Genomic DNA, 17,277 nt, shown 5'->3' on the forward strand with positions numbered 1-17,277 from the left:
GTAAGAAATCTAGTCCACTACAAAGTAGAATGACTACTGACCAGACAATTTATCTAGCTTTTAGGACCCCTTCAACTTTCCCAAATAAACCATATTGAACTACTAAACTATTTTGATGCCATCAAAAAACACCACAAGTAACAAGTAAGCATACAGAAGATGACAATTAATAACCTTGTTTTACATACACACCCATGGCAAGCATATAATTTGTGCAAATACAAAAGTCTTAAAAAAAAAAAAAAAAAAGTGCAAGAGGTACATAAAAATAATCTGATCGCTACAACACCAAAAGGTACATAAAGATAAGCAACTAGGGATGTAGACAAGCCCCTTTCCTTAAGAGAACATGAAACTGAGGGTTCATTTCATACTGCTTCTCTAGCCACCTTAGTTGGACCTCCTTCCTCTCAACATTAGCTGCAAACATGTTCCTAGCATCTACGTTATTCATGAAGAAGAAGGTGCTAAACATATGAAGACGATCACCCGCTTGCACCCCAGGAAGAGTCAACACCATGTCCATAATTGCTTGCATCTCATTAGCTGCTGTGGTGCGAAATGGTGTATTATGCGTACTTACGCTTCTACTTTCAACAATAACATCTGACATGCTCTTCAAAGAGTCAGACATCTCTTGCATGGTTGAACGCTTCTTTCTTGGTTTCTTGCAAATTCCCCTGAAAAGTTGGACACCGCTTGCCAAGCCTTTCCCCTTATTCACTGCTGGTCTTGCTCTGGACGATGCTGGGCCTTCAACCTCCATTGGGTCAACTGAGTTCGCAAAGGGTTCACATTAGGGGTCAACAAATTCTTTGCTATCAATGGAGTCCCCAGACACTTCGGTGCAATCATTTGGTATTTCACCACTCGTGTAGAACACATTTTTTCCCGTTGCAACCGTGCCTTCAAACATGATTTCCATAGACTTAAGATTCGGCAAAGGTTTGTTTTTAAAGGTTACCACCTTGGGACATGCCTACATGTAGACAACCGGTAGTTAGAACACAATATTAGTTGTAGACAACTGAGTTTTTCACAATGATGTAAAGTGAACTAACCTGAATTTTTCGGGTCCACCACTCATCAGTCATGTGAATAACCCCAGTTACAGGATCATAACCTAACCCAGTCTCACCAAAACACTCCTTCCAAGCCTTCCAACTCTTTCTCAGATGATCCCATTTGTTTTTAAACTGCGTGTGAGTCACCACTTTTCCCATTTCACCCAACTGCTCAATCACTGCATCAACCCCTTTCTTTCTCAAAAATCCATTATGCTTCTTGCCGTCTAGGACTTGGGCAGCAGACAAATCACAATAAGCTTTTAATTCCGTAGGATCTTTCCACCCAGTTCTAACTTCATTACCATCAGCCTTCGATTTCCCTTTACCCATTTTTGCTACAACTTCCTTCTATACCGATTGAGACATTTCAACAAACAGTTTATATGCATATCATAATAAGTTACCCATGCCCACATGAAAAATGCAAAAAGTAAACTAACATATATAATAGTCCAACTACAACAGAGGCAGCTCCTTGAAACACCCAAAATTAGACGAATGAGAGAGTAACCCACATACTAATTTCAGGGAAAACACAAAAACCACACACAAACGTTGAACTAAAATTACACACAAACGTTGAACACAAAACCACAGATTGAAGTGTGTTCATGGAAAACAATATAACTAGACGGCAATAGATCAGAGAGTATGAAAAGTTAGACAGAACAGTACCCATGAATGCAGAGACCTATAGTGGCAGCAACGACGTCCCAAAGGAAGAGAAGGTGAGCTTGAGCGAATCACTAAGGGATGGCTTCGTTTGTTCCGTGTGGGATTGCAATTACCGTGTTTCAGCTCTTCTATTGATGGTCTATTACAAGATGGTGGGTAGGTGCGTTTCATTGAAGACGATGAGGATGGGGCATTGATGAAAATTGAAGACATCTTTGCCCGGTAGTTGAGAGGAAGAAATGGAATGCAAAAAATTAGCCATTGGAGAGAACGCAGCGTTTTGTCCTTCTGCTTGGGTCAGGACAGTGTTGTGAACAGAACATAATGGGTTCGTTCAATGCGTTTTCTGTTTATGCTCTGGAGTTTCATTGTTGAAACGGTGCATTTTTCATTGTTGGAGTTTACACGCATAGGCAGTGTAGCGTTTCAGCGTTTTAATGAAACGGTGCGCATAGTATTTTCATTTCGCGTTTCAGCGTGGAGGAGCAGCGCTTTATTGTAGCTAGGTCCCACGTTTTGGAAAAACGCAAACGCAGAATTTTTGAGAAAACGCCCAATCCAAGCATAACCTTAATTATATTGTCTTTAACATTGATAGAGACAACATCAACAATCGCTTCTTGCTGGAATGCGTCACTATTTTCTGTATTATCATTGGATTCTCCACCCTCGACTTCCGAGACATCAAACACTCCCCTATGTTGGATGGATTGCACAATTTTCCAAGGTTCACCCAATTTGGTATCTTGAAGGTAAAAAACTTGTCTCGCTTAACTAGGAAGTATAAAAGGGTCATTTTCATACCACCGACTTGTAACATCAATACTTGTGCAGTGTGCATCGGTTCTTATTGTTCTCCTTCGACCATTGGTACTAGTATTGTACCATTCACACTGGAACAAAACAACTTTATGGCAAAACACATACTCCAATTCCCAAATTTTGCACACATGACCATTGAAGTCATGTATTTCTCACTCATGGTCTCCTTCGGTACATACACCACTGTTTTGGGTTACATGACAATTGTCTAGGTTCCTTCTATGGAACTTTACACCATTGACCATACAAACTATGTACTCCTTCAAAAAATTAAAAACACTCCCAATATGAATTTAAACCACCTTATAACACCATGCAAGCCATCTGCTTGCTCCAACACAACAACCCACCACAAAAAAAATCACAAACATCATAACTATAATGCTTAAAAGTATTGAAATCAAATAAAGGAACACAATTGCTACTAATCAACAAGTTTCATTCACATTTGTAAGAAATTAAAAATACTTCCAATATGAATTTAAACCACCTTATAATACCATGCCAACTACCCGCTTGCTCCAACACAATAACCCACCACAAAACCAATAAAAAACATCACAACTATAATGCTTACAAGTATTTAAATCAAATAAAATATTATTCATCACATCTAATCAACAATACTCATTCATATTTGCAAGAAATGAAAAACACTCCTAATATGTATTTAAACCACCTTATAACATCATACAAGCCACCCGCTTGCTCTAACATAACAACCCACCATAAAACCAATTTCCAACATCACAAGTATAGAGTTTTACAAGTATTGAAATAAAATAAAATACTATTCATCATGTAACGTCCTAGTTAGCAATAAAAAAAAAAAAAAAAAAAAAAAAAAAAAAAAAAAAAGAGTCAAGATCAGATATTTTTTGTGTTCCCACGTGCCAAAGCCCCACCTAACCCCACTACCCACCGCACAATCACTCCATCTTATCTTCTCTTTGGCTGGCTCATTCTCAGTCTTTCCTTCTTTTCCTTTTTTTTTTTTGTTTTTTTTTTGTTTTTTTTGTTTTTGTTTTCTCTCATACGCTCCTCTCTACTCTCATCCTCTCCACCGGCACTTCCACACCACCACCACCACCATTTCCACCATCATTTTCCGGCAAGATCACCGGAAATTCTTGGGAACCCATAAACACCTTCACATCCTTTTTTTGTGGTAAAAATTTCTCATCTTTTTGGTGGGTTATTTCTCATCTTTTTGGTGGGTTTTGCACTTTTGCTTGAGGTTATTTTTATTTAAGCTTTAATAATGATACCCATGTGATTTATGAGCATTGAAAGTGATATTTATGTATTTTTATGTATGGGTTTTGTATTGGTGGAATTATTTGATGAGTGGGTATATAATTTGTGCTATTGATGACTACTTAAGATTTATGTATGGTGGAAAATTTAGGGGTTTTAAGTTATAACATGTGATGGTTAGTAAATTTAATTTTTCCATTGCCATTGGGTTTATTTGGAGTTAGTTGAAGTTCTAAATTTCTTGTCTTGGAGGATATATTGATTTTGCTTTCATGGGTCTCTTAATGATGTAGTTTAAATTTTATGGAAGTTAGTCATAATGTTGGAGATGATATTAAATGGGTTAACTTTATAAATTGGAGTTTATGCCTTGTGAATCTATTTGTTGAGAAACTTTGGAAGTTATATTATTATTGATGAGGTTAAATACTAGGTTTGCCTAATTAAGTGATTATTTGGCAATTCCTAAATTGAGGCTAGATGCAATTTCAAGCTCTATGCTTATTGTGATAGGTTTATTTGATATTGTTTAGGTTCTAGCTAATCTCCTTGGAGCTTAGAGAATTAGGATTTTGCGGTTGCGAGGTAAGTAGCTTTTTAATGGGATTTTTGGAAAATAACCATGTTTTATCAATGTTGTTTTTGGGGTCAAACACATTTTGAAAAATTATATATGGATATATGTTTTCTTAAAAGCATTGTGTTGTGACCCTATTATATATTATTATATATGAAAAGTACATATAGCATTTGGGGAAATGCATAAATTGTTGAGATGGAAAAATGAGCATCTTTTGTTTAATCTTTAATAAGGAAATCATGAATTTTATGGTATATCAGAAAATTTAAAGATGCTTATCTTGTCTTGTATTATATGGGAATTTGATAGAAATCTCTTGACAAGAATGAAATTGAAAACTTTACAAATTTTGTAGAAGTCAGATTATTTAAGATTTTTCTGAAACTACCTAGATATGAACTATGTGTTCAAAGTAATGTAACTTGTGAATTGTTTTAACACCATGCCATGTGTGATTTTCCAGTGATCACCTGATTTAGTTTTCGTAGTCTTTGTGACAATGGAATCAAATCTAGGTCAGTACCCTTTTACTTTGGATGACGTGTTCTTCCTTGCTGCCTATGGGGGGAAGAGGTTCCTTGATTGTGTGTGGGTGAGGCTACTGTCCATGGGGCCAAGAGACCACATGCAAGAGAGGTCCTATTTCACGTGCTCTCTCTACTACTCATGGGAGGAGAGAAAAACCTTGAGGGTATGGGTGAGGCTGCTATCTATGGGGCCAAGAGTCTGCATACCAGAAAGGACAATATCATGCCAGTTGTGAATGGTTGAATCCCCTGACCGGTCTATGTGTTAGTGTGGTAGATTTGTGATAATTTATCTTATGTTAGATATTATGGTTTTGGAAATTATATTGTTGATGCTCACAAATTATAGTATATAGTTTCAAGGTATTTACTTTGAGAAAGTTTGTGTTTCATTATTAAATCATTTTTTTCATATTATTATTTTTGAAGATGAAACTTGCATTTCCCCTACCCCCATTAAATATGCTATTTACTGGGCTCTGTCTCATCCCATTATTTTATAAACTTTTCAGAGTAGGCAACAATTTTTTGAGATAGCTTTTTGGTGGCTAATAGTAGTTAGACTAACTATTGATGGAGGATGAACTTTTGTAATGGAGATATTAGAAGTTGTACATCTTAGAATAGACTTGACTCATTCTTTTGTATATTATAGTGGTTGTGACTTTATTCCCACTAATGGGACAAGCTGTTGATATGTAATTATTTATTCAGACCTCTATTCTTTTGTAGCCAGTGGTCCTTGTAATTATTGCTTAGAGCTTTGACTTACTTTGAGAGTATATTCAATGGAATTATTATGATAATTCTTGATGTTGGTACTTGATATGATTGTTGTGGATTGAATTTTCAAAAAGGAAGAAAAAAAAATCTACAGGTACTTTGAGACACATTTCTCATGCTTTGGACCCTTTGGGGTTTGGGGCATGACACATCACATCTAATCAACAATACTCATTTACATTTGCAAGAAATGAAAAACACTCCCAATATGTATTTAAACCACCTTATAACACCATGCAAGCCACCCGCTTGCTCCAACAAAACAACCCACCACAAAACCAATTTCCAATATCACAAGTATATATAGAGTTTTATAAGTTTTTAACTAGAATTTACTTACTTTGCTCAAGCTAAGTTTACAACTTTCAGAAAAAATCCAAAGTTAATTTGTGTTCTTCACCTTGTTCCTAGCTCACAATTTCTTGAGCCACAAAAGAGAAAGAGAGCTGGAGATAAAAGAAAGACAACCAGTTAAGTAGAAAACCAGTTATGTAGACCAAATCTTTGCTCAAAAACGCAAAGCAAAGCACCAATGGAATTTTGATGATAAAGACAACTAGTTAAGTAGACCCAAATTTAAAATACATATTCTTTATTCTTTTTCCCATTTCTAAATAGTGGTATAACTTAGAATTCAATATTGAAAAGATTGAAACCCCACTTCGTGGTATCAAGTCCCCACATTGCTAGTAACCAGACCCAATCATACCTCAAAAATATCAAGATGTTTAATTAAAACTTAATGGCAACCACTAACCACTCAAATCCATCTAAACCAATTATGAGTCAAACTCAAAGGAAGCAAGAAATGCTAACCTAATTTATTCCCGATTCCCTACCATCCGATTCTGATCACAAAAGCTAGTCTTATTTTAAAAATTGTATTAATTATGTATGCATGTATGAATGAATGAATATTAATGTATTCAAACGTGAAAAGCATGATATCGATTGTGCCAGCAAATAATTAATAAATATTAACAAATTAATAAATATTCATAAATACTTTTCAAAATCCAGGAACAAAAATTCTTTAAATACAAAAAAAATTAGAATTTTTTTTTCAATGCTGTGTTTAAAAAAAAAAAAATTAAAATTATGAATCTGAAATTAAAAAAACAATAACAAAGACCTAATTTTCAAATATTGATTAAAAAAAAATTAAAATTGTATAATAGTAATTCAGAAAAAATTAAAATTCATAAAATATTTTTATTTGTTCCTTACCCATGAACTTGTTGTTCTCCAAGGACAAAATAGAGAGCTTAGATCGGAGCTCGTTGTTGCTTAGATCAAAGCTTGTATTTTGGTTATGGCGGCTGGGATCGACAACTTAGAGGAGAATCGGTGCGAGGAAGGCGAAGGGTCGCCGATGCGAGGGAAGGCGAAGGGTCGTTGGTGCGAAGGAATGCGAAGGGTCGTTGGTGCAAGGAATGCGAAGGGTCGCTGGTGCGAGGAAGGCGAAGGGTTGTGTAAGGTTGAATTTATTCAACCATCTAATTGGCTTTATTCCGTGCCAAATTTGCTTGTATTTCAGCATTTAGTAGCCCTGTATTTAGGTGGGTTTGTTTTAAGGGTAGTGAGTGAGATAGAGTGAAGTTTGCTCAAGAGTGTGCAAGAAAACAGAGACTCGCGGCTTAGCCTCGCGGGTGACTCGCGGCTGCAAGCCGCCAGATGCAGCACACGTGCCAAGCATGCCGAAAAGTGAACAGTCATGCTAGCTGGAGCACTACAGGACAAAACAGGATAACTGGCCATACGGTTATCTCGCAACTGGATCTCGCGACTTGGTCAAGTCGCGAGGTCAAGCCGCGAGCCACCCCTGTTTTGTAAAACCTGACGTTTCACATTCCTCTCCCACTCCAGTATAAATATCCCTTTTACCCACAAATGTAAGAGAGCTTCCAGAGAGAATTTTAAGAGAGAAACCCTAAAGAAAAATAAGATTGATTCACCCACAATCTATACATTAGAGTCTCTTCAAATTCCTCAGCTCTCTTTCTCTCCATTGTCAAATCCTTGAGAGGCATTTTACCAAACCTTGTTCTCACCATAATCATCACTGTGAGAGGGCTGTTTGGATTTCTGGGAAACAGTTAAGAAGGAACCAATCTTCATTGGTTGATGCTACGGTCTAGTAGCGGAATCCGGGAAGCTAGAAAAGAAAAAGGTTCGATGCAACCTCGTTGAAGTAAGAAGCTTGGAGGGCTTAGGTGCACTGGGTAGATTAGGCTTGGAGGGTCTATTGCTGTCCATGTATCCCAACTATATTTTCTAGTGGATTGTTTACCGCTTGGAGGGCGGCGGAGAGGTTTTACGCCGAGGGCTTCGATTTCCTCTTCGATAACACATCGCGTGTTGTCTTTGTGTTTGCATCTTCCTTCCCTCTTATCTTTGCCTTTTATTAATTGCTGTGGGTTGTGTTTTTAATTTGGCTTAGATAGTTTTTCCAATTCCATATTATAGCTTATGTTAAGTTTCCGCACACTAGTTGTTTGACATAATGCTTGAATTGATTAAGTTGTAATTTGGGGGTCTAAACGTTCAAGGGTGTTTATACACATATTTGAACTTTCAGGTTGCCGGTGTGCGAAGGGTGGAGACGATGGATGAGGCGATGGCGAGGTGGGTGGGTGGTGACGCGGTGGGAATGGCAAGACAGATTGGTGTCGCTGATGGCAAGACGAGGGCGAGAGCGACAGTGAGATGAGGCGACGGCGAGATGGTTTGGCACTTTTTTGTGAGAGAGTGAGAATTGGGTGAGTGAGGGAAGTGAAACAAAACAAAATGTGGCTGAATCTGATTTTTAGTGTAAAACTTATTGTGAAGACTTATTTTTCGTCACTATTGGCTACCTTTAGCGACGAAAATTAGCTTCATCGCTGATAATGATATCGATTTTTATGATTTTGTTTTTAGTGACGACTTATTTTCGTCACTATTTGTGACATTCAGCAACGAAATGGGTTTCGTCACTAATAGTATTCTTAGCAGCACCTTTAGCAATGAAAGTTTTTGTCGCAAAAAACTTAAACTTTTAGCAACGAAATAATTCGTCGCTATAAATGAATTTAGTTTGGTGCCTTTAGTTCAACCTAACAAATAGCGACGAAATCTATTTTTCGTCGCTAAATGTTACTAATTTTTTTTATAAATAGTGATGAAATATAAATTTCGTCATTAAATGGTATTTTTTAGTGACGAAAAAATTTTCCTCATTAAAATTCGTCACTAAAAATACATTTTGTTGTAGTGTCAAAAGGAATTTTATAATTAATTGAATAAAAGTTTACAAGCTAATTCAAATTTTTGAACCAATACTCTGCTTGATAGATTATTTAGACCTCACAATTTGCTCCAGCACCTCTAGACTCTTTTATTATGAATACTCTCACGAACCACGTCTGTGATCACAGTTAGACCCTCTAATTGACTCTAACAATCACCCTGAAGGTTTTAACTCCATTGAAACAACTGGAATTGGCTCTATGACTTTAGAATGTTGATCATAAATTAAACAACACAATCGGTGTAGATAATCGTCTGATGAACTCACAGATTGGAGAAAACTAGGTTTAAATTTTCTCTCTTTGAAGTGCACTACAATAGCTCTCTAAACATACTGAGTTGCGCTATGATATGACCTTTTAGATTTTTACATGTAGGGCATGAAAACCAAGGTAGTGGCACAATCGATTGAGAATCAGGAATAAAAATCTTATATGTTTTTGGAGTTAATATTATATGATTAATTGATTGAGAAATTTCATTCACATATGAGTTGATTCAATCATTAGTTTTGGATGGCCTTTCCGTTCATGTGTTAAGACTCAAATCCTCAACAATCTGTTTTCTCTGCATCAACTTCTAAAATTACTTCTCTCTAAGATTGTACATTTGGAATGCTGTCCTTTCAGTCTCAAACTAAAACCATGTGAATAGATGTAAATTTCTGGCATTGCATAAAAAATAATCCGCTGGGATGTTAAAACAGACTTTTTATTAAACACCAGAACATATATAGATGTTCTTACATAGGACACAAGATATTCATAAAGCCACTTCATTGGACATCTACTCTTATTAGTCTTCTTTATTTATTATATATATTGGCAGGCACCTTCACTTGATCTGATCACACTTGCTGCTTCTTTAGTCCTGCATTCAATTGAACAGAAAAGTTAGATTAGAAATGCTGATGAGAAAAAGCTAAGATTTGTACTTATAAGGAAGATCCTATTTAGTGCTGATGATAACAAATTTTCTGTCCCATTTTGGTGTTTCATTTTATACTCTACAAATTTTAATATACCATATATTTATTTTAGTTACTTTATAAGAAAAACAATTAAGGCAATATATGGTTCGTCGCGTGTGATGGCACTTATTCTGTACGGTTAATTTATGGCTCTTGCCTTGCTTTGTGCAGTGATCTTTAGTCGCTGTCACTTCCACTGCTGCCATCGTTGTCACTGCAGCTCTTTTTGCTTGCCTTGGACTTCTTCTTGTAGAAAATCTTCTCCTTCTTATACTCAGACGCCTTTTCTTTTATTTTCTTCTCAGTCTTCATTTGGCAAGACATACTGACGCCACGAGATGCATGAGTTTCTTTCACTTTCTTCTCAGTCTTCATTTGGCAAGCCAAGCTGATACCATGAGATGCATGGTGACCATTGGCTTGGCCATGGTCAGATGGGTGACCATGACCATTGGTTTTGCTTTGGTATTTGTAAGTCTCGTGAGTTTTGGACATGGTGTGGTCTGGGTGGTGACTCTGGGTTTGACCATGATACTGAGCCTGGGTCTTAGCCATGTTGTGGTCTGGGTAGTAGGCAAGGGTTTGGCCATGCTTGTAAGTCTCGCTGTTGGCTATCCCATAGCCTAAGCCTCCATGGTGATTTCCTTTCATTCCGCAGCTATTCATATCAGCCACCTTGTGCTCATGCGAGCTTTCGTGGCATTTTTGCTGACGGGTTTCGTATTTGGGCTTGAAGCACTGCATTGAGGCCATGGCAACTGAGGCAAGTGTATATCACTAGCTCTAGCCCTCTTGCCTTCTCTTGTGGTTGATTGCTTGGCACTGCAAGGCCCTGCAAGAGCTCATACATATAGAGTTATAGGCAAAGAGAAAGTGGAGTCATTTGCCTTTATTTTTTTTTGTAATACTGCTATGGGAATGGACTAGTGGCTTACCTTTATAAGACATCTTCTACTATTTTATTTCTTAAATTAATTAAATAATAAAAGTGGGATTCTTTCAGACTTCTATATTATCCAAGTTTTGCATATGCTTTTATGATATGGTCATAGGATCCATGACAGAAATACAGACAATATTTAACTTGAAATAATTGCACATGGAAATGGAATAAAATCCCCATTTCTATATGAGCAATGTCAAAGGACACAAATTTTTTCATAAACTTGCAAAGTCAAATTATGATCGAAATTGGGTATATATAGATTGCATTAAATATACTAAAATATCTTTATTTTTATGAGATTGTGAGAAAAAAGTTGAAAGTGCATGCACAAACGTGTCGTAAAAAAATGTTATAGAAAAGTGAGAGTAAAACTATATCAAATTGCATTAAATACTTTTTTTTTTTTTTTTGGTTTTTCATGGTGTTTTTTCAAAACTTTCGACCAAAAACTAATTACTGTTCGTGATGGGTGAGCTTGTAGTGGGGTAAAACGCTGGCATAGAGAGTTGTTTTAAAGTACTAGGGCCGGACTTGAACTAAGGAGCACTCAGTCAAACATGAGACAGCCAAAGAATACCCAGTCAAACTCGGACTTTCTTATTGAATGCTCTTGGTACCTATTAACGAGGTAGTTAAAACAATATCTTTCTCATGTGAACTTACTAGTGACATCATTTTTACTATATCCATCATAAGTTACGTCAACAATTGTAAAGAAATTTATTAAAATTTTTGTAGGCCTAAACTTATCGTTTCTATGTTTGTAATGTACATGTCCCAAATTACATTAATTATTTCCATTAAAAGGAATTTGTTCAAGACGCATTGAAAACGCTTTAGACTTACGGTAGGCGAGAGGCTGTGACCCAACCCACACTACTTGGTCTCTTATGAGAATCCAATTCCCCAACACCGCACCAAAATGTTTGTTGAAGTCTAATAAATTGAAAAATGCAATTTATTTTTTCCAGTGTCCATGTGGCGCACTCCTCTCTCTAGCTTAAGTATGTGTCAGTATAGAAATTTCAAGCTCTTCATTTTTCAATTCAAACAAACAAGATTTTTTGGGGGCATTGAAGGCAGTGGGGATTGGAATTTGTTTTCTTTATTGGAGTGGAGGAATATAAAGGCATGGGCTTTAGGTTCTGATCTCTGTGGTGACCGTTTATCCTAGCTAGCTAGTATAATAGTCATGCACTTCAACTAAGTTTGTCAATAGGGCGGATTAGACCAGCCTAAGGTTTGCCCCCATGCCATGAGCATATATGAACTATCTTCTCTGCAACTAGTAAAATAAATGTAATGAAAAACAACTTACTCGATTAATTTTTCAGTCTATGGTGTCCAAAGTAGAAATTCAATGTTTAAAGTTAATGGTCTTTGACCAAAGTTTACCAATTTCCATATTATTTTTCTGGTTTCGCTGATTGATTTTTCACATTATTACAATATTTCTGTTGTAAGAAAGTTTCAAAGAGGGATGTACCTCAAAAATGAATGGAGATGATCTTATTCACGGTCAAAATTTTGTTATTTGAATTTAAGGGTATATATAGTGTTATATCATTTAAAATTTTAAATGATGTGGCATCACAGACAACTTTAAATTTGTAAAATTTAATTTTGATCATAAAAAGGACTTTCTCCATTTAACTTAAAATGTAGAGGACCCAATAAAGAACTAACATTGGAAATATATTAATGGTTGTGAAACCTAGTTTTGAACAAAAAATTCTTGCAAAATGAGATTGAATGTTGTAATTCTTATTTGCATTTTACTTCTTATTTGTGTTGTTGGGAAATTTGCACAAATACAATAGCATACTTGGTCACCTGATATTCATGCTGTGAACCCTAATTTTGATAAAATTTATGATTTAGAAAACTCGTTCCATGATTGAAAATGGGAAGTTCCATTTTTAATAATATTTTTTCATGATGTATGAAATCTTACTAATAAAGTTTGTTTGTCAACAAACATATATCATCAATTCTAAAAGATTCATGTGCCTTTCAAAATCTAGAACTAAGTTATGAGCAACTCCATTGTAATACCAAATCAATAGTTTAGTAATTGTAATTGAGAATTGATCGTAGCATAAAAAATATTGTTAATGATGCTCAATTGTGAAATGGAGAGAATTTATTTCATGGTTAAGATTATTCTAAGATATGTAAAATCTTAATAAAAAAAATTAACTCTTTTGATTGAAGTGATGAGGATCCATTTAAGGCTTCATGTGGGATCAGCCTAAAAACAAAAATGTGGTCGTTCAGGGCTTTAAGCCTTATGTGTAAATAGCTAAGGTCTGTAGACTAGGCTATGAGGATCCTATAAAAATCCTCTATGTTTGTCTGTAGACTAGGCTGCCTAAATTAATTGTCATCATCTAGATCTGTGTTGAAATAGAAAAAATATTATGAAGAAAATTAAGAGAAAAATGTGAGAGTGAGGCATAGAAGATTAATACTTGATTATATATCTTATATTTAATAGGGTAAGTGCTTGTGGAGTGGGGGAGGCAAGGACTGAGGTTCAAGTTTTCAAGAGGAAGTTTCACACACATATACACATAGATTAGGTTAAAATAAAATTCCTATCTTGTATAAAAAGAAGTGTAGATGATACTATATCATTTAAAATTTTAAATGATGTGATATAGATGCACCTTTTAATATGAAATATTTAATATGAATTGTCAAATTGATTTATTTGAAATGCATGTTTTCTACACGGTATTATTTGTGCCAAACCTTTTTATAGGTAATGTGTAGAATTAATTGTATCGAGACCCTCCTTTGAAATATGAATTGATTCTATCATTAGTTTTGTATGGCCTTTCAGTTCATTTGCCAGGACTCAAATCCTCAGCAATCTGTTTTCTGCAACAAATTCTAAAATTACTTCTCCTTACGGTTGCGCACTTGGAATGCTGTTCTTTCAATCTCAAACTCAGCCATGTGGGTAGATATTTCTTGCATTGCATAAACAATAATCCGTGGGATTTTAAACAGACTTTTTATTAAACACCACAACATAGATATTCTTACATAGGACACACATGAAGCCACTTCATTGGGCATCTACTCTTATTATAAACAATTAGTTTTCCTTTTTTATTATATATATTGCCAGGCACCTTCATTTGATCTGATCGCACATAGCTTCTCCTTTAGTCCTGCATGCAATTAAACAGGAAATATAGGTTAAAAATACTAATGATAAAAGCGAAGAGTTGTACTTTCAAGAAATATTCCTTTTAGTTGTTTAGCTTTTCATTTTTGTGGGATCCTTCAACATGTTAATTAAATCATGTGTTACACGCACGTGCACACACACGTATATGTATATATATATATATATATATATATTTCTATCGTACTCTTAGAAGTTTTATTTTATAGCTCACTGACTAACAATATATCATGTGTCTTGATTTATTTATTTATTTTAAATCTGAAGTTTTTTTTTTTTTAAAGGCGACATATGACAAGTTACGATTAATAAAACTTGTTACATATAATTAGATATATAAAGGGTGTTTATTTCACACCAATATTACACAAAAAGTTCATGCAAGTAATTTTTTGCATTTCACAATTTTTTTTTTCTTTTTCTGCCGAAAGTACTTGAAGTCACAATTTTGAAATGGAAATCCTGACTTAAGTCATAAGTTTAGTGCAGAAAAAGTGGCTGTATACTTTGTATGCAGTAGTGTGTGCATTAGTTATTACTCTAGTTAGATTATGGTTCTTGCCTTGCCTTAATGTAGTCATGTTCAGTCGCTGTCACTTCCGCTGCTGCCATCGATGTTGTTGCAACTCCTCCTGCTTGCCTTGGACTTCTTCTTGTAGAACATCTTCTCCTTCTTATACTCAGACCCCTTTTCTTTCATTTTCTTCTCACTCTTCATTTGGCAGGTCATGCTCATGCCATGAGATGCTTGATGCCCATAGGCTTGACGGCCGTAATTAGCATGGGCCACTGCGTGGTGGTCGGAGGGGTGACCATGACCATTGGTTTGTCTATGGTATTTATAAGCCTCATGAGTTTTGGACATGGTCTGTTCTGGGTAGTGACTGTGGGTTTGACCATGATACTGAGCCTGTGTTTTAGCCATGTTGTGGTCTGGGTAGTAGGCATGTTTTTGGCCATGCATGTAAGTCTCGCTGTTGGCCATCCCATAGCCATAGCCTCCATGGTGTCCCTGGTGATTTTCTTTCATTCCCCAGCTACTACCCATATCAGCCACCTTGTGCCTTTGAGAGCTTTCAAGGCATTTTTGCTGGCAAGTTTCGTATGTGGGCTTGTAGCACTGCATTGAGGCCATGGCAACTGAGGCAAGTGGATATCACTCTAGCTCTCTTGGTTTCTCTTGTGGTTGCTTGGTACTGGATGGCAATGCAAGAGCTCTTACACATAGAGTTATAGACAAAGAGAAATTGGAGTTATTTTTCATTTATTTACTTATTTACTTATTTATTAATTTAATACTGCTATTGGGATGGACTTTACAAGACAGCATCTATTATTTCTTTCTTAAAATTAATTAATTAAAAAAAGTGGGATTCTTTCAGATTTCTATATATTATCCAAGTTTTGAATATGCTTTTGTGATATGACCATAGGATCCATAAAAAGAAATACACTTAATTTTTTACTTGAAATTACACATGAAAATGGAATAAAATTCCCAATTTATATGAGAAATATCAAGAATACAATTTTTTTTTTCTCACAACTTGTAAAGTTGGAAAATTATATTTGCAACAAGATAAAAGTGGCGTTAAGTACACTAAAATATCATTTCTCTTTATGGGTTTGAGATAAAAAGAAGTATCATGCAAGTGCACCGTGAGTCATAAAAACATAAAAAAATAAATAATCTAAACTGCAGCAAATTACATTAATTATTTTCCCGTTCACTCATCATAATAAATCACATCCACAACAAAGAAGAAAATATCAAAATTTTTGTATCTTCAAACTTATTGTTTCAATATATGTAAGTACATGTACTAACATGTCCGAATTGAGAAATTATTGGTTCCTCTGGGAGGACCACTGATGTGGTCCTCCTGGCTCCTGCCAGCCAATAAGAAAATGTCACGTGGCCATTTTTTTTGATTCAGCTCCACATCAGCACTTACTCATTACCTTAACTTTTGTTAACAAAACCAAACCAAGGATAAAACTCAGCTCCACTTATCCACAGCTGGAAATCCAAAATCAAAGTCAAAATCAAAATCAAAATACAGTCTTGCTCCTCTAATATGCCGATACTACTGCAAAAAAAAACCAAAGGCAACAACAAATTGGTAGAGATCCGTCTCTGTATTTAACGGCACATTTTTTTAGCACATTCCAAATTCACAAGCAAGTTTTTCTTTCTTTTCTTTTGTACTATTATATTACAAAAATAATTGAAATTCAAATCCATTCACAAATAAAGTTTTTTTTTTTATAGAGAATCCACCGTAGCAGAGAGAGATGCTTCTCCGAATGAACTAAAAGTAAATTTCCTTATTCAGAATCCTCACTAAAACAAACTTGAAGACGCCAAATCATTTAGGAAACAAGAAAAAAAATGTAGAGAAAATAGAAGAGAGAAACTTTAATCAGTACACATCAATCTCTACACATGCTTCAACTTCAATACGCATACATTATCAGTTACAATTATGCTATTTCCTCTGTTTGGTTACCGAGAAAGTGTAAGGAAAAAAAGCGAAGAAAATACAGCTCCTAATCTCAGATTTTGCTTAACTCGGTTGAGGCGAGTTATTCCGATCCAAAACCACTTAAATTCTTTTCAAAAAAAAAAAAAACTCGATTCTGCTTTTTCACTTGCTTTACTGTAATATTTTCTCAGTAACCAAATGGAGAGCAAGAGTTAAAAAGACCTAGAGATTGTAAATGGGAAGTATCTTTCGAGAAAGCCATGGTAGAGGAGAGAAATCTGGAGGCAATGACGGTGACTCGGATCATGTATGGAGAGAGTGGAGTCACGAAGGACTCACCAGAGAACCCATGGTTTCTGGCAATGGTGGATCAGAATCCCAAAAATCACAATAAACAACAACAATAAAAAATTTCCACAGAGAGAAAAAAGAAAGAAAAATAAAGAGTGAGTTGAGACCGAATATCAGACGAGGAAGGAAGAAGAAGTGAGAGCCTGAGGCAGAACAAGTCTTTGATTTTGGGTTTCCGGCTGTGGGTAAGTGGAGCTGAGTTTTAACCTTGGTTTGGTTTTGTTAACAAGAGTTATGGTAATGGGTAAGTGCTGATGTGGAACTGAATCAGAAAAATGGCCACATAGCACTTTCTTATTGGCTGGCAGGAGCCGGGAGGACCACATCAG

General features: G+C 35.6%; 1 protein-coding gene and 1 long non-coding RNA gene across 2 annotated transcripts; one reads left to right on the forward strand and one right to left on the reverse strand.

Moving 5' to 3' along the window:
• Nucleotides 1-796: 796 nt before the first annotated feature.
• On the reverse strand, nt 797-1,397 carry LOC126697526 (L10-interacting MYB domain-containing protein-like). Its single transcript, XM_050394558.1, has 2 exons — nt 1,062-1,397; nt 797-979 (listed from the first exon to the last, which is right to left on the reverse strand). Exons 1-2 carry the CDS (start codon nt 1,395-1,397, stop codon nt 797-799), a joined length of 519 nt encoding a protein of 172 aa, XP_050250515.1.
• Nucleotides 1,398-3,558: 2,161 nt separating this feature from the next.
• Nucleotides 3,559-5,308, forward strand: LOC126713334 (uncharacterized). The gene is made up of 3 exons (XR_007651322.1): nt 3,559-3,732; nt 4,355-4,406; nt 4,865-5,308. It is a non-coding gene; the product is annotated as an uncharacterized LOC126713334 (long non-coding RNA).
• The last annotated feature ends 11,969 nt before the right edge of the window (nt 5,309-17,277 follow it).

Source organism: Quercus robur, chromosome 2 (assembly GCF_932294415.1).
Source record: "Quercus robur chromosome 2, dhQueRobu3.1, whole genome shotgun sequence".
Lineage (NCBI taxonomy): Eukaryota > Viridiplantae > Streptophyta > Magnoliopsida > Fagales > Fagaceae > Quercus > Quercus robur.

What these genes read in the sequence shown, in the direction of transcription:
- LOC126697526 (XM_050394558.1), bottom strand. Translation starts at nt 1,397, where the DNA reads ATGGGTAAAGGGAAATCGAAGGCTGATGGTAATGAAGTTAGAACTGGG. An exon ending in GGTGGACCCGAAAAATTCAG is followed by an intron (nt 980 to 1,061) that starts GTTAGTTCACTT and finishes GTCTACATGTAG; the next exon opens with GCATGTCCCAAGGTGGTAAC.